The sequence below is a fragment of the Mya arenaria genome, chromosome 14 (assembly GCF_026914265.1).
Source record: "Mya arenaria isolate MELC-2E11 chromosome 14, ASM2691426v1".
Classification (NCBI taxonomy): domain Eukaryota; kingdom Metazoa; phylum Mollusca; class Bivalvia; order Myida; family Myidae; genus Mya; species Mya arenaria.
Window position 1 is genome coordinate 57,631,582 of NC_069135.1, and position 19,214 is coordinate 57,650,795.

The 19,214-nt window shown below is 36.1% G+C and overlaps 1 protein-coding gene across 1 annotated transcript; it reads right to left on the reverse strand.

Moving 5' to 3' along the window:
* Positions 1-1,553: 1,553 nt before the first annotated feature.
* Positions 1,554-18,564, reverse strand: LOC128217925 (mesoderm-specific transcript homolog protein-like). The gene is made up of 12 exons (XM_052925385.1): positions 18,491-18,564; positions 16,232-16,397; positions 15,855-15,934; positions 13,175-13,252; positions 12,006-12,136; positions 10,857-10,912; positions 9,005-9,045; positions 6,990-7,057; positions 6,047-6,148; positions 5,225-5,301; positions 4,841-4,904; positions 1,554-3,704 (listed from the first exon to the last, which is right to left on the reverse strand). The coding sequence occupies exons 2-12, from the start codon at positions 16,383-16,385 to the stop codon at positions 3,578-3,580; spliced, it is 978 nt and encodes a 325-aa protein (XP_052781345.1). The 5' UTR covers positions 16,386-16,397; positions 18,491-18,564; the 3' UTR covers positions 1,554-3,577.
* Positions 18,565-19,214: the final 650 nt, after the last annotated feature.

A 19,214-nucleotide genomic window follows, 5' to 3' on the forward strand; every position in this document is an offset into this window, starting at 1 on the left:
GGAACTCCTCGGCCATTTTTCTCGAAAACAACTTCGGATGTATGCTTTTAGTAAGTCGTAAATTTTTGAATTATAGCATTAATTAAATGTAGTGATCTAGCTTGTATTTATTGATCTTAGTTTAAATTGATTGCTAGTAAAGTTTATTAATTATTGCAAACATACTTAAGATTCCCAAGACTTAAGTCATCAAGATTAACTGCTATATTACGCGATCTACTTGCAGCGGACTTAAACATACCGATTTCTGAGTATGTAAACCGTCCATATACATCCGAGGTTGTTGTAGAGAAAAATGACCGAGGAGCTTCGAATGTCACATGACCAATAAAAGGATATTTCGTCAATAAAAGTAGCACATGTGACGGATCCGTGGTCTATTGTAACATAATTGACTGTCAATCCAGGGGTCGCAGGTTCGATTCCCCGTTGTATCACTAAAACACTAATTGTCTTCCGGTAGAGACGTTAAATTCGGGTCCCTTGTGACAGTGCTATTCACTGGTGCACGTTAAAGAACCAGGGTAGCTCTAACCAGGGTTACATTTTGTCTGTGCACTATGCTCCAATCACGTAAAATGACTAAGAATCACATCGGACGAATGTGCCTTGCGCGAGTGCGAGTATAAATAGCCTTACAAACCCAAAAATAGCACATGGTTGTAAAATCAGATGGATTACTTAGAATACCTCTTACAAACAAACCCTACAAATGACTAGTCGGAACAAAGTTTTTCTTCACGTCATGTTAATTACTAATTTAACTAATTTTTACTTAATAAAATCTATCACTTTTTCATGGAAGTGCACATCACTAGATTATATCACGCCGCGAACATAAATAACGTAACGCCATTGGTCGAAGAATGGTCACTCCATGACCCAATATTTAATGGCGTTTATTTTCTGAATCCGATGAATAAATGAAACATGTAAACAGGTTGTCGACGTGATATATACGTTACGGGGTTAGTAGGTGACCCGATATGGGATATATGACAGGCGCATGTGAGTTTGGTTCGTGGTCACCAGGTTGTCCGGTTAGCACAGTGGTTAGCGCACTCGCTTCTCACCTAGGCGTCCAAGGTTCGATTCCAGGCTCCGGCGCATGTGAGTTTGGTTTGTGGTCACCAAGCCGGACAAGTGGGTTTCCTCCGGGTTATCCGTTTTCCCCGACAACACAAGACCACACTCTTGCGTAAATTCGGGCCAACGAGAGTAATTAATACAATGTTGTTACAACTTGTTTTTCAATCGTTGTAAAATAGATATGTTTAAACTATTTGGGATATATGGGGGGGGGGGGGGGTCAGGAAACCATATTTGGTTACGAGCTTCGCTTTGCTTTCACCGGATTAGGTTTCCTTTACCCATATCGGGGCACCAACTCATCCCTCATTTAGTAAAGCAAAGAATAACAATAACAATCTTAGTGTTTGGCGCGAATGTACATACCGGGTAAGTCATTTTCATTTGAGTGTAATACTAATATGGTTTAGTTCAAGTCGACACCAGTGTAAAAGGCATTAAATCACGCTCGACACATGGTTTAAACATATTTTATTATTGAAAGAAACATACACAGTATGCAAGGTCGTATATACCATATCAAAATATAGGATTATTATATTGCTCGACAAGTATTTTTTTGTATAATAAAATTACAACATATAACAATTATACAGTTTCAATGCGGTCTCCATTAACCGTCGAAACGCAGTTGCAAAATTGTCAAGCATTGTAACAATTTCCATTCTTTGATACTAAATTAAATATTATAAAACTCATTAGAGTCTGCGAATATTTTGAGTAATGAAAAGCGTCAGACATTTTTTAAAGTGGAAAGCTAGGGTGAATCCAGGATTGGATATTTCGTAACCGTTTGACTTGCGCCCCTTCCTTAGAACCAATATTAATTTGGTTTAAAGTGTTGAAGGGGTTGGGAGGCAAGTTCTAGCCCGAAATGGAGCATTTTTGACGTATTTCTTTACTCTTTACCTCCTATATTTAAATAAGAAGTTAACTTTGACGATTTTAGGCGGGTGGGGCGCCTGGTCCACTCCCCTTGGATCCGCTAATGGAATTTGTCCTATAACCTAAATAATGTTTAAACGGCAAAACTTGCTCTTCTTGGTATATATTTCAGGTTTATACCGTTCGTAGGAAATATTTTATAAATCATAGAGTCCAAACCCGTTCGCTCGATATCGCTTGGCTCGATTTCCTCGTTGGCTGGAACTGAACGTTGAGAACCAATTTTGTTTTACTCTTTGTAAAGATGCGCGCTTGGCTCGATTTTCGCGAGGATCGAAGTATTTCGTCCGGTCCCTGGGATACCAAGCCAACGGTTTTCGACTGTACATTTATTTTCTCTTCTGGTTTATAAGACAACCTTAGAAAGGTATTCGGCTCAAACAGATGTGACTTACAGTTGCCTGGTGACGTCATATTATATCGATATCAATTGAAAGGATTTTGTGTCCAGAAAATAAAACACTTTTATTTTTACCGAAAATAATTTAAAATGTTGTTATTAGGTCCTTCAAAGATTGCAAAATATGGCAATATTACAATGCTTGAAATAGTTTAGGAGACAAAGTATTTTACCTCAGTGAAATCTTGGTCACCGAACAATTAAACTAAATATTGGAAACTAAAGTAATAATGTCGAGATGTTTCAATGATTCCTGTCGTTAAGAATTAAAAAAAAATAACAATTGACAAATTAAATTGGGGTGGGGAAGGTGGGTGGGATTCTTTATTTTGTGCATTTTAGGAACATGCAAACTGGAGACCAATATAATTTTTAGGATAAGGTAAATATGGAAATGCCTCCAAATGAGCATGACAAAATGTTTCAAGGCATTTTGATGGACTGGAGGGGAATATACAATATTGTTTAATGGACTGGTTGGTTGATCGCGATGCGTTTTCTTGGACAATGATTCTTAAAATGACACTCTCATTTAAAATCAATACATACACATGTATAAAAAACATAAATTCTGAGTAATAAACCTTCAACTTATTACTAGATGATGCATACATGAAAATATTAATAATTTATTACTGGTAACAAGTTTATAACCGTGTATTCAAAAGCTGAAAAATGCAAAAATATTAAATGATTGGTGAATGCTAAAAGATTTACTGCGATCTAGTTTTGTTTCATAAGGTAGATTGCCGTGTTTTCTGCACCGTTCTTTCAAATTAAACACAGTATCCTTCATTGGAACCATTCTTTTGACATTAATTAATCCATTTTGGTAAATTCAAACAATTGTATTAAACATGGTAAACTTAGTTGGGAGTAATAGTGCTTCTTTAATGAACTAGTGGATTGATTTCAACGCGTGTTAATGGACGGGTTATGTGATTTCAATGCGTTAATAGTCTGGAGAGAATGATTCAATGCTTTTTGATGGACTGGTTGATTTATTAAATTTTATTTCAAGGCGTTTTGATGGACTGGTATAATGAATTCAAAAATCCTATATGGACTAGTGGATTAATTTCAATGCGTTTTTATGCACTGGTGGAATGATTTCAATGTTTATGATGAACCTGAAGTGAGAATTTAAGTCTTTTTGATGGACTGTAAGAAGGACTTGTATGATTCGAAGACGGCATTCGGATCCTCCCACTGCGGGTAGTGTCCTATCGCTGCGTCTAGAACAGTAATACTCGGGGATGGCACTACTTTCCTGCAAAATGAAAGCGTAGATCACAGTTATACCCGCGGATGGCACTACTTTCCTGCAAAATGAAAGCGTAGATCACAGTTATACCCGCGGATGGCACTACTTTCCTGTGGAAATAAAAAGTAGATCTCAGTAATAATCCCGGATGGCAATTCTTTCAAGTTAAAATAAGAAGTAGACCCTAGTTATTATCGGGAATGGCACTACTTTCCTGTTAAAAATAAAAAGTAGACCACAGTAATACTCGGATATGTCACTACTTTCCTGCAAAATGAAAGCGTAGATCACAGTTATACCCGCGGATGGAACTACTTTCATGTTGAAATAAAAAATAGATCGCAGTAATGCTCATAGATGGCACTACTTTCATGTGGAAATAAAACGTAGTAATACTCTTAGATGGTACTACTCTCTGAAAAATTCAAAATTAGACATCGGCCCCTGGCTCAGTACAAAAATTGAAAAAAATGGGTCTTGCGCTCAGCCTTCAATAAGGGTATGTTTTATTTTCGTTAAAACACATTCGTTTTTCAAGGAAACATTATAACTTGTAAATTTTGCAATGAATTTTAGAAGATATGAATTCCAGGGCAGAGTGCAATATTTAGGTCGCATATATTTGAAACTGGAATTCATATTAAGTTACAATAATTGCTATGAAAATGAAGGTTAAATAAGATCAAATATTTGCTCTTTTAAAGGCGCACCATATAGGTTGATTTCAATGTTTTTTTATCTGACTTTAATGTTAGAAAATGCATACGATTTATGTACAGATTAAAAATAGCATTTTTTGGCGCCTTTTCTTCCTGTGGAATTTGTGGCAGCGTACCTATATATATATATATATATATATATATATATATATATATATATATATATATATATATATATATATATATATATATTCCAAAACCTCATTTAGCAAAGCTAATATTTTGTTATCTGCACCAAAATCATATGCGTTTTGTGTGTTAATCATTAAATTCAAATGAGTTTAACATAAAAATGCTTTAAAATTATTTAAAAAAAATACATCAACCTTTATTGTGCGCCTTAAATGTGAATACAAATAATTAATAATAAATCGGTTATTATAACACAATAAAAGTTGTGTAGTAATGAAATGGTTTTTTTACTTGTAATGATCAACGAAGGCGTATCCACTGTTAACTGGATCAGATGGCCCATATATCATGTGAACTGAAGTAAAAATATTCATTAGTAAGTAATTAAAATAGTTTGTTGAGAGGGACAAATAGAAGCATTGTGTTTTGTTTGTTGAGAAGGACAAATAGAAGCATTGTGTTTCTAGTCAATATTGGCGAATGGCGGCCATCTTGGAAAATGGCCGCCAAATTGCATACGGCCTTGTCCAGGATCTTCATATTTCCTTTTTAAACTCCACCCAGTTTTGATGCATTAAACTATGATTTTTTGTTCCTATAACCTTTGATATCAGTTTGCCAAATAGAGATGGTTGTTAAGTACAATCAATAAAAAAAGTATGTGAAATTTATCACCTGGAAGTTTCGTCTTCACGAGTGCCCCGACCCATCTGTCCTTGTTTTCTGCTCGTTGGGTGATATATTTTATTAACCTGGAACATAGAACGTTTTGTTTAAAAACACACGCATTTAGGCAAATTATCTAAATAAAACAAACTGATTTCATTTTACAAATTAGTCATGCTCTATAGGCGAAACAAATATGTTTGTTTCCGATTTCCCTACCTACCTTTGTTCTTTTCACCGAACTGTTATTTTTATATTGCCTTCGAAATATTTTGTTGTGAATGTACTTTGTTTTAATTTTCCCTCTCCCTTTTTGTTTGTTGCACCGAAATGACTTGTAAGGGTCATTTTTAACAATAAACGATGACTAAACTCTCTGTCTCTTTCTCTGCTTCCCTGTCTCTCATTCTCTCTCTCTCTCTCTCTCTCTCTCTCTCTCTCTCTCTCTCTCTCTCTTTCTCTCTCTCTCTCTGCTTCCCTATCTCTCTCTCTCTCTCTCTCTCTCTCTCTCTCTCTCTCTCTCTCTCTCTCTCAAGGTCAAGCCTTCAATTAACAATGTTGACTAAACTCTCTTTCTTTGCGTCTTTCTCTGCTTCCCTGCCTCTCATTCTCTCTCCCTCTCTCTTTCTCTCTCTCTCCCTCTCTCTCTCTCTCTCTCTCAAGGTCAAACCTTGAATTAACAATGTTGACTAAACTCTCTCTCTCTCTTTCTCTTTCTCCCCCCCCCCTCTCTCTCTCTCTCTCTCTCTCTCTCTCTCAATGGTACACCTTGAATTAACGATGTTGACTAAACTCTCTGTCCGTCTCTCTCTCTCTCTCTCTAGGTCAAACCTTGAATTAACGACGTTTCCATTTTTTTTTTGGACTATTGCGTAGAAATCCATCATTTCATCAGAAGTTGGCTGGGTGTCTGCTCCGAACACCTTTGACAAGCTGAAAATACAAGCAAATACTTAGGAGTAACAAAACAAGAGCGCAGCGGAGTGAACGACAAAGTTCGATTGTTCTTTTTAGTCACTACGGGGCATTACTCGAAACTTATTACAGCAAGAGTTATTGTACTTGTAAAACAGGTCCACATACTCAGTATAATATGAATACAAAGTTCCGTATGAATATCTTGAATAGTTCCAACCATGTCACAGTTGTTGCAATACTCTTTCAAACTAATAGGAAACATAACTTGACAATTATTAAAACCAGAGTTATGTTCTTTGCTTAACAGGTGCACTTTCTCACTACAATAGGTATACACAGTTTCATGTGAACATCTTGAAAGTTACAGTCAAATGAAATTTGTTGCAATACGTATTCATTCTATCAAGGGGCAAAACCGGACAAATATTAAACCCAAAGTAATTATCTTGTTGCACATGTGCGTATTGCCTCTGGCAAGATGTGCACCATGTGTTCATTCGAATATCTTGACATTCGGAGCTCTTCGGCCATTTTTATCGAAAACAACCTCGGATGTATGCCGGTCCATTGGTAGAAGTAGATCGTAAAATTTTGAATTGTATCATTAATTAACTGTAGTGTTTTAGCTTGTATTTGCTGATCTATTATTGCAAACATAATTAAGATTTCCAAGAGTTAAGTCATTGAGTTTAACCGCTAAATTAAATTACTACGCGATCTATTTGCAGCGGACTAAGAGTGTACCGATTTCTGACTTGTAAACCGTCCATATACCTCCGAGGTTGTTTTCGATAAGAATGGCCGAGGAGTTCCGAATGGGATAAGAAACAGTTACAACGGCATGTACTAGCCTTACCTCCTTTCATAAATCCGGTAGAAGGTAAAATGGCTCAGTACGGACCCAAGAACAGGCGTCAAAAGAAGCTGTAATAAGAACATAAATGCCAATATTATACCTTACATAAATGTGTCCCTTCTTTGTGTATATAAAGTTGATCGGTCCATATATCAATGTATTTTAATAAAAATCCAGTTTTTATGACGTCAGCGGTCCATATCATGTTTTTGGCCGGTCCGAACCTCGTCAAAATATAATATGGACCGCTGACGTCATATAATATGGACCGCTGACGTCATAAAACTGGTGAGTGCTGCTTGCAATTTTCACAACGACATTTTTCCCAAGTAATTATTATTAGATTTGTTCAATAAAACACATTAAAGGCGCTTTAAAATTATTAAATGGTAAAAAAAGTGTTCGGTATAATATAAGAAATATAACACACCACTTCGGGCCATATGGCATTATAAGGACCGGCCAGTCAGCCCCCGAAGGTGAATGGACCTCGGCTAACGCCTCGGTCCATATACACCTTCAGGGGCTGACTGGCCGGTCCTTATAATGTCATATGACCCTAAGTGGTATGTCATATTTCTTAATTATACGAGAAGAACATAAAAATGTATGGTGGCCGATTTGTGCCATTTCGTATTTTACGTAACATACTACAATACTACAATACGCCAAATCATGCAAATGGTCCCGTTATAAGCGTTTCTGGTGAGGTTTCTCTTTTTATGACATGCTTTTCGTTAAATCAGCCTAAGGCAGGATTTTTATCGTATCATAAGTTCACGGTTTCTCTCAGCTCAGTCCGTTTCACTTCAAAAAACGAAAGTAAACGCACACGGTGCTGAGAAGGAAAATCAATGACGTAATTTCCAGTATGACGTCACTGGCTTAAATTTCGCGCGATTTTCCAATTAAATATCTTTAAACATACATTTTCTTTAATGAACTATAAGCATGTCACCTAAGCCTCGTTTTAACAAAACCATTTGCAAGGACTAGTGTAAGTTATATTTAGATGACATGAAGCAAATTCTTAATTAATAAGAATGGGCGGAGTGAGCTTAGCGTAACTGACTTTGAATACAACCTCATTGGCTAATACACTGACAACGCAAAATCTGACGCAGGGAGTGTGTACCGGGGGTGAGTGGCAGAAGGCTAATTGTTAAAAGCCCGCGAAAGGTGAAATTCTTACTAATTAAGTCTAGTACTTAATGGTTGCCTATCTGCAATTTCATTGGCATAAAATAAACATCCTCGGCACCCAAGCGCAAAGGGGGTTGTCACGGTGCCAGGAATCTAGATTTTGGTCACAACTGACCCTAATATAGAGTCCTGGCACCTCGACAACCCGCGCAAAGGGGGTTGTCACGGTGCCAGGAATCTATATTAGGGTCAGTTGTGACCAAAACTAGGTCCAGACCCAAAAAACATGTGACCCCCCCCCCTTATATTTCTATATATAAGGGGGTCACATGTTTTTTGAGTCTGGACCTAGTTTTGGTCACAACTGACCCGAATATATAGTCCTGGCACTGTGACAACCCCCTTTGCACAAGCGTATTTATAACATATCATACAGGTTAAGAAAACGCTTGGATGTCGAGGAAGGAAATTAAGGTTGTCTTCTAAATGCTTGTTATAGTTACTGCATACACTATCCGCGTTATTGAAATTATGATCAACAAACGCAAAGCTCGAGTTCTGTTTTATTTGAATCAAGAACGAGAGGATCGTGAGCTGAACAATATTGTCACATACCCTACAATAAGAAGCAATGATATATTGAAATATCGTAACTTAGCGCACAGTTAATATATACGAGCTCTGTGTTATGACTACCGTCCTCATGTAAGAGTTAATGCATTAACGCGTTCAACGAAGACAATCTTCAATTGGGTGAAAAACGTTTTAACTTGACTTATTATTCTAGAAATTCTCGTTTAGGTCTACTTTAGTACGTATATTATGATTTGGAAATAATTTCTAATATCAGAATACACAAAAAAAACACATACCGTTTGGCCAATTAAAGGGGAATGTGTCTCCGGGAACACGCCTGAAATAGAAATAGCAATGCTGAATTGCGCATGTTTGCAAAACACTTGTAGTTATACATTTATGCACCAGTCCTTTGTAACCACGGCCCCACAAGGTCCGGGGAATAGCCGGGACTTTGACTTTCGGTTTAGCCAACCCCGGGTAAAATCCCCGCCCTGCTGGGACGAACTGATGGTTAAACCCCGGCCAAATGCCCCCGCACCCAAGAGACTATATATAAGGCCCAATCTCGGCTTAATTTGGCGCTATGACAAAACCACCGCGGTCACCCGGCCCTGCGGGGCCACATGGAAAGTAAAAACACGGTCCTTTTCCCCGGCTATCCCCGGTATACCCCGGACCTGGGTGGGCCGTGGTTACAATTGACTGGTGCATTAAGGATGCACTAGCGGATAAGTTTATTTCAATTTAATAGAAAAAAGTACAAAGTCAAATACGCTTAAAATGCACCATTTCGGACAAGATATTGTCTTAAAAGTTCATGGGGGAACATCCCCCCCCCCCGCCAAAAAATAAATAAATAATAATAATAATAAAAATATAATAAAATAAAACAATAATGTCGGCTATGAGGGAGGGGTGCAAGTCAAAGGATACGCCCTTTGTTACGCACCCTCTAATGTCCTGGTACGTAAAGCAGTCATGAAATTGTTTTGTGTTAAAATTTGCATTGATATTCTCATTGTCAAATGTATTTCATGCCATAAAATATTATCAAATCAAATTGTTTTGCATTAAATTTGAACTAACAAATGAATGTACAGTGTAGTAGAAGCAGGTATAGAACCGATCGTTCAAAACTTTGTTAAAGTTAACAACTTGATTAACGTCCTCGTTGTTAACTTTAAAGGTGAAATATTTGATGAATTGCTCATATATTTAAATACAACAAGTAATATTAAAGCTGAAAAAGTTGTCTCAAATCTTGTTATGTATACCGCAAATCATAAGTGTATCGGTGAATTTTCCACAGCAAAACCGATTTGACAGCTAACAGGAATTGTGATGTTATTTAAAGATTGCAGTATAATATAACAACGATGCCGTTAACAACGTTGTAAACTAAAGTAAAGTTCTTGGGTCGTATTCATAAACCATCTTAGTGTGAATTCTGTTCAACTTGATGGAAATTTTCCCTTTTTCTTAATTGGATTGAAAGAAAACTTACACTTTTTGTATACCAAAAATATGAAAATAAACAAGAAAATGGCCTTAACAATATATACATATGAAAAAATTAAAAGTAGAGGTCAATAAAAATAAATGCTGTCAAAAATAGCGAAATTTTCACTAAGTTGAATGTATTCACTAAGATGCTTTAAAAATACGACCCTTCAACAATCGGTCCATAGTAAACGTTCAGTATGTTAAGCATTGACATATTAGCCGATAAAACGAGTATAACAGTTATATTTAGCATCATTCGGAGCTCCTCGGCCATTTTTATCGAAAATAACCTCGGATGTATATGGACGGTTTACATACTCAGAAATCGGTATGTTTAAGTCCGCTGCAAGTAGACCGCGTAGTAATTTATTTTAGCAGCTGAACTTAATGACTTTACTCTTGGAAATCTTAATTATGTCTGCAATAAAAGTTAAAAACACACTTCACTGGCAATCAATTTCAACTTAGATCAAGAAATACAAGTTAAAACACTTCATTTAAGTAATAATATAATTAATAAAAAAATATGGACTACTTCTACTGACGTACCGGCAAACATCCGAGGTTGTTTCGATGGAAAATGGCCGAGGAGTTCGGAATGATTTAGCATCGGTTTCAAACTCGAACAAAGTTCTGACTTACCGCCATTTAACATGCACAATGATTCAAGCTGAAATTTTGATTCTTTGTTGTCGAACCTGAAAACAGACGCATATCGTATGATATACAATTTTAAAAGGATTAAAAAAATGTAATATTTAATAAATATATATATATATGGAAAGCGGAAGTACTTAACACTTTATAAAGAAAAGCTGGTAAAAAGCATTACGTCTAGAAGTAGTTAGTAATGTGTTCGTCGTAGCACAGTTAACTACATTTTGGGACCCACTTAAAAGCAGGTCCACTAAATGTTTCAACTGTCCCTTCGATGAACACATTACTAATTATCATAGTACGAATAAAGCATTATTTATATGACTTTTTGTAAGCATAATTTAACCTCAATTTGGAAACAATTTCGCAGGACAGGAGATTCATTTTGACACTAAAGATATTGTAAATTAACAATTGTTAAGGGGTCCAAAATGTATGCTTACAATTTATTCAGCCAAACTAAATAATAAATTTTACCTCTTTTGTTTCGTGTATTTTCCTGACTGGAATAATTATGTTACGGTGTATGTCGTTCATACGGCATCCGACATTGAAACAAATATTGATTTGACATTAATCCTTAATACAAACGTAATCAATACGAGGAGGGATGTGTGTGAAAATAAAAAGCTTCTATCGGATATTGAAACGGTTTTATCTGGTATCGAAAGGGTACTATCTGAAATTAAAATGGTTCTGTTATCGAAACAGTTTCGATTTGATATTGAAACGTTTCTCTCTAAAAAGATATGGTTCTATTTGATATATAAACGTTGATATATGATACCGAAACGGTTCTATCTGATATCGACCGGTTCTATCTGATATCGAAACGGTTCTATCGAAACGATTCTATCTGATATCGAAATGGTTCTATCTGATAATGAAACGGTTATATATTATATCGAACGGTTCTATCTGATATAAACGGTTCTATCTGCTATCGAAACGATCCTAGCGGATGTCGAACGGTTATATCGGATATCGGAACCGGTACATTGGATATCGAAACGGTTTTATCTGATATCAAAACGGTTCCATCGGATATTGCAACTGTTTCATCGGCTACTTTTAATGTCACTTTCGTTTTTATCATTTACAACACCGGTTGATTTTACTCTCAGGTTATCTAACCTATGAAGCAGTTCCAAGGCCACGGTGTCGCCGTAGTCATGTGACATCACGTGTGCGCGTGGTATGGAAAGTGACGTCAGCAGAGCCTCGTGAATGTCCGCCTGTTCCGTAATTAGGTAGTCGTGTTCAAGCTGTTAATAAGTCATTTGGATTAAAATTGTACTTATAAGTTTAACTTTTCTCTTGTCTGGTTATATACGTGGCTCATGGAAAACAAACCGGCCAGATTGTTCAGAACTTTGTTAAAGTTAAAAAAGTTATTAAGGGCATCGCAGTGGCGTAGCTACATATAGGCCTTGTAGGCCTGGGCCTATCACTTTTCACAGATTTGGCGCATTATGACTAACTTTTTCATACCTGGTAGTGAAAATACCATGTAGATAGATTTTCTTATATATATTAGTTAATATGTGTTGATAATAACACTCGACTAATTAAATCAGTTTATTACAACCCAATCTCTGCCTTACCAAGTAAAGCTCATGATGTTCTTTTATCAAAACTTAACGCTATTAATACAAGAGCTGTCAAAGTACAACGCACTCGACTAAACGTCACTCCAATGCATTTATGATGTAATATGTGCCTGCCAAAATTCATAAGAAGATAAAAAATATCAAAAGAAAACAATCAAGGGAAATAAATTGTATTGAAGTCAATATGGAGTTAGGTAATCTAATTATGTAATGACCGTGAACAACTGTGTGAAGTATGAAGTTTATGGAATGAACGGTATTTGAAATCTCAGCTCAAACCCAAAGATGTCCTAAAACTTTATCCAAACTTTCGATTTCCAATAGGTCATTCAAGAGTCATATTTTTATCAAGATTAAATGGAGTTATCAAACTTGTGTGAGGTATGAAGTCAACTGGTATAAAAGTTATAGGTATAACTCTCAGCTTGTCCTTAAACTTTAACCTAAGGTCGTAAGTCAATCAGGGACTATGATTTGTATTTAGGGTAAAACAGTTATGTTATATAATTGTGTGATGGTCCTGAATTACTGTGTGAATTTTGGAGTAAAATGAATGTAGGGTATTGGATAATTAGTAAAACTGCCAACTTGTCCTTAAACTTAAAACCAGACGCCGACGCAGATGCCTGGGAGAAGTACAGCCCTCCTTATTCTTCAAAAAGCCGAGCTAAAACACATTTGTGAACGACATACCGGCTTATCTGAGAATCCATATCCCAACATATCCAGCATAATGATTTTGCTGAACTGTGATTTCATACCACCAAGAATCTGAAAACACAACAAAGCACATACATATATTTAATGAACGAACTTTCCTATTGCAAGATTGAGAAAATCGTGTAACACGCAAAAATCAACTTAAATCTAGACAAAATATTGTTTTTGGCTTATCGTATTGTCCTAATATTATTTGCGTTAAAATGGGAATATCTGCTAGGTACTTTCTGAATTAAAAAAAAATATGAATACAAAATACTTAAGCTAGCAACTCATACAACACGTGTGCATTGGACTACCTCTGATTAAACGAAACAACATGATGGCCGGCGTCTTGTGTTTATCATAAGTGACATCCAATGAAGCTTGATTCATTTTAATGCGTACAGTTGGTAAATAAAGAAACCTATAGATAAAACATATGGCAGTAACTGTTGCAATATGACAACAATGGCCAACCAAACAAAGCTACAGCTGTATGGGCTATCAAGTGGAACAAGAGTTACAATGTGAAAACAGTGGCCAATCAAACATAGCTACAACGGTATCGGGTATCAATTGGCTCAAAAGTTACAATATGAAAACAATGGCCAATCAACAAAGCAACAGCTGTATGGGGTACCAAGTGACTCAAAAAATTCCAATATGAAAACAGTGGCCAATTAAACATAGCTGCAGCTGTGTGGGGTATCAAGTACCTCACAAAATACAATATGAAAACAGTGGCCAATCAAACAAAGCTGTATGGGGTATCAAGTGTCTTAAAAGTACTGCATGACAACACTGGCCAATGAAACAGCTTCTAGCTGTATGGGGTATCAGATGGCTCAAAAGATATAATATGACAACAGTGGCCAATGAAACATAGCTTCTAGCTGTATGGGGTATCAGATGGCTCAAAAGATATAATATGACAACAGTGGCCAATCAAACATAGCTTCTAGCTGTATGGGGTATCAGATGGCTCAAAAGATAAAATATGAAAATACTGGCCAATCAAACACATCTACAGCTGTATGGGGTAACAAGTGTCTCAAAAGTACTGTATGACAACAGTGGCCAATATAATATAGCTTCTAGCTGTATGGGGTATCAGATGGCTCAAAAGATATAATATGACAACAGTGGCCAATATAATATAGCTTCTAGCTGTATGGGGTATCAGATGGCTCAAAAGATATAATATGAAAACAGTGGCCAATATAATATAGCTTCTAGCTGTATGGGGTATCAGATGGCTCAAAAGATATAATATGAAAGCAGTCACCATTATAACATAGCTTCTAGCTGTATGGGGTATCAGGTGGCTCAAAAGATACAATATGACAACAGTGGCCAATCAAACATAGCCAAAGCTGTATAGGGTATCAAGTGTCTCAAAAGTACTGTATGAAAACAGTGGCCAATATAACATAGCTTCTAGCTGTATGGGGTATCAGGTGGCTCAAAAGATACAATATGACAACAGTGGCCAATCAAACATAGCTTCTAGCTGTATGGGGTATCAGGTGGCTCAAAAGATACAATATGAAAACACTGGCCAATCAAACACATCTACAGCTGTATGGGGTATCAAGTACCTCACAAAATACAATATGAGAAAACTGGCCAATCAAACATAGCTACAGCTGTATGGGGTATGTAGTAGCTCACAAAGTACAGCATGACAACAGTGGCCAATCAAACATACCTACAGCTGTATGGGGTATCAAGTCGCTCAAAAGTACAGTATGAGAACAGTGGCCAATAAAACATAGCTACATCTGTATGACGTACCAAGAGGCTCAAAAAGTACAATATGACAAGAGTGGCCAATGAAAAATAGCTACAGCTGTATGGCTTACCAAGTGGCTGAAAAGTAATGCAATATGAAAACAGTGGCATACCTACTTTGGGTGCCTGAAATACAGTTACCCTGTATAATTAGAACATACTGTTGTATTGTATCGCTGCATCTCTATGTTTAGCTACAGCCGTAAATTAGGACTGCTGTCGTTCTATTTGAAGCTACAATGTATATTATAGTTCCATCAATAAAACTACAGCTGTAGCCGTACGTCCGAATATTTATGCAGCTCATTCATAGCTTGCCTTACTTTGGTAAGCCATAGAAAGCAATTTGATCAAAATCATTCTAATTAATGGTTGGCCTAATTTGGAATATAAGTTTGATAAGTACTGGGCTGGTTTGAAGCATCTTAAGTCATTTACTGTTGTAAGTCACTTTCCATATTTAGGTATTTCATTTGCCATGTTTAAAATCTCAATAATTTCTGAAATATAATATTTTCATTGACCTAACTGAAAAAAAATACATTTTTCAATGTTAAAAACATTTATACATTTTTTTTAATTTGACTATGAATATTTTAAGATCTCGACTTCAATTAGAAAATGGCTGAAGATACATTATGAATACGGCCAAGCTTACTTGTCGATTCTGCAATACTGGTAATTTGCTTTATATTTTGCATATAGATTTATGTTATAACTTCATGATCCAACTATCAATATAATGCCCAATATATTTTCGAACATTTTCGCTGCCCAAGAGTTGGAATTTCGACAACAAAATTTGCAGTTTGTCTAAATCTCATGGGTGTGCCCCCCCCCCCCTCCCCCGGGGCAAAACATTGAAAGATGTATGATAAACCTTGCTCCAATCATGGCTGGAGGTGGGAAATCCATGGATCAACACAAGGGTGCTTCCATCGCTTGGTACTCCTTCCTCAACTGAAAAATATTTTTTCCTCAAAAATAACATTGACTTTACATTTTTTTTATTCAATGCGGCAATAATGTATGTTGATTCATAAATAATGTATGTATGATTCATATGATTCAATCTTACAATCGATTTTTTTGCCTTATCAATAAGTTCATAAGGGATAATATTTCATATGATTTGATAAACATGCAAACTTAAATATTATTTTTATCATCTGTCTAATTTCATTTAGAATAGTTATGTAAATGTTTTATAATTGTTATTCGTTGCAAATTAAGTACTTAATAAAAAAGAGTACCTACCTATATAAAATATATCAAATCCCTTATATTTGAAGATATCCCCTTTCTTTTGCCAGTTGAGCAGCGTCGATGAAAGTGGCGGTGGTGGAATGTTGAGGAAATATACGGTGGCGGCGGTGACAACCACAATCCATGCAATGTTTTGGTACCCCATCCCAGCGACTAACTAATTATATTCACGAAAAATGTTATTTCAAACACAGTCAATTTATAAATATTAATGTACTTGTTTTCACACACGGAAATTCACAGTGCAAGATATAGTTTGAAGTACCTAAACATAATGTAATATCTTGGTACCAAAGAGAATCAACAAACCACAGAGTTTTACTATACATTTAATATAGGTCTTAATACATTGCATCGCAAACATAAACTGCTATCATAGAGGCTTCTCTGGCTGGGAAACACCAGGTAGTATCATATTACCACAGCGAATATACTACACTATCTCTCTTTTTTTTTAGAAAAAATATGAAGTAATTTTGCAACAGTTAATATAGTATGTAAATCTCATCAGCTTAATCATTCTTCATAAATTATATCCAATGTTTATTTTTTAACTGAAACAGTATTACAGACTTTAGGATATCATTAACTAATGCCAAACACCATTCCATTCATACATCTGTTAACATTTAATCTCCATCCTAAAGTGTCTAATCAGCCCAAATAACATTTCACAGAACATTATAATGTCAACCTGTCGGGTGGTTTTCTCTCCCGTGTCGGATAACGCCTGTAATACTGTTTCAGTTAAAAAATAAACATTGGATATAATTTATGAAGAATGATTAAGCTGATGAGATTTACATACTATATTAACTGTTGCAAAATTACTTCAAATGAGGTTATCATCCAGAACTCCTCGGCCACTATTATCGAAAACACCCTCGTATGTACAGTCGAAACCCGTTGGCTCGATATCGCTTGGCTCGATATCCTCATTGGCTCGAATTGGATGTAAGGGATTGATTTGTTTTTCTCTTTGTAAGCACTCTCGCTTGGCTCGATATTCGCGAGGCTCGAGGTATTTTGGCCGGTCCCTTGGATATCGAGCCAACGGGTTTCGACTGTATATGGACCGTTTACAACGTCAGAAATTTTATTTTAAAAGGCTTTCTCCAAAATGTTTTGTGTCAATCTGTTAAAGACTACCCCATCAACAACGCATTGTGGCTTTTTGGTGGTTGCATTCCGATGATTGAAAAAATACTTTCATTGTTGTAACTAAGAAGTGAATTTAGTTCGCGTTTTCATTATTTTTACTTATTTTCTTTCTTATTCTTCCTTCAAAACTAAACATGGCCTTCTCCACCAACATTTGCACTGTAGAAAGCCCAATTCATTTGTCCGAATGAGGTGTAAAGGAACATTTCTGGTTTGATACACCCGACCCTTAATTCCTTCAAAATAGGCTACCGTTTTCATGGTAATTTGGTTAAAATTAAAATAACAAATATCCCCTTTTTATTGTGTGTTTAATATGTATTTTAAAAACCCATATCCAAATGACGACAATGCCGTTCTATCATGAAGCCTCATTAAAAATTATAATACAGTAATAAGGACTTAAATTCCTTCCCAAAATGTTTTTTTTGCACAGTATGTAAACCTAACCACGTAATTGTTTCTGGCCTTATACAAACAGGGAAGATAAAACAAATGACATGTAAACAAAATATCACTAGCGGATCCAGGGATACCGGAACCCCCCACGCCCGCATCCCCTAAATTCGTCAATATTTACTAAGATAAAAATAAAATATGCCCCAAAAGCATCGGACTAAAAGTTGTTAAAATCGTCAGTAGAGAGTACCAACATGCACACCCCCATCCCCGACAACACTTAAAACAACTTTCGGTTTGGATCCATGGTAGGGGTGCGAGTCAAAAGGTTACATGTACATCCCAAAGTTGCGCCACCTCTAAAAACGTTGGCCTAGATCCACCCCTGAATACATGTGAATAAGGTTACGTAAAACGGCAATTGTTATTACTGCTAAATACATTTAAAATGCATTTTGATTATATTTAAGTAATCAATTGACTTAATGATCATGACTCATGGTTTAGTTTACTGACATTGTACATGCATGAATTGTGTGCAGTATAAGTACTGAAGTAGACATGTGTGCCAAAGTATCATTCATTTTTGACAAGTACTCTGCTTCCTTGTTATTAACATTGATCAACGAACGTAAATATGGAAACATAATAAATGATTGCATCATTAGGTGAAAAAAGACTACAACATACCTTTGCAAATATTTTTACGTCCCCACTTTTAAACTTAAGTTTAACGTACTACTTTTTGACTCATAGGGAAAGTTATATTTGTCGGGACCCGGGATCCTAATTTCAATATAGGATTATTCTTTGCATTTCGGTTGGTACAAATTCAGTGTTTCGAATGAAAAATGCATGACTTAGACATAGGTTGAAGAGTTAAGGAATGCATTATGATGTAATGAATCGGATATAAAAATGACTTTTGCATATATGAATTATCAAGTTAGACTTATTAATTATTCATTATTGTGGAAAATTGTAAAGAAGGCAGCATGTCTTATATTGAGTGTAGTTGCATGGAGTGTACATTCTTAGTGAAGTGTCGACGATGTCTGGTACTATCATTGTTGCAAGTAATTCTTAACGAATATTCGAATACCCATTTTGGTATCCGAATACTTGCGTGATAACCGGATATCCGGATACTCGGATATTCGTTTCTATCCCTAGCTTATACTAATGCCTTGCATCGGAATGCGTCGTTTGACAGCTGATCTCGTATGCAAACATTGAAGCGCTTGAATATAACTTGTTTTATAAGCGTCCGTTTCGACTCGATAATAACAAGTGTCCATTTTGAGAGCCATGCAAGGGTATCATAACAATATATCCCGATAAAATGTGTAAAAGTGCGGATTGGCTAATACCTTGTACATGCATATTTTACAATGACAACATTTAGTTACGTACG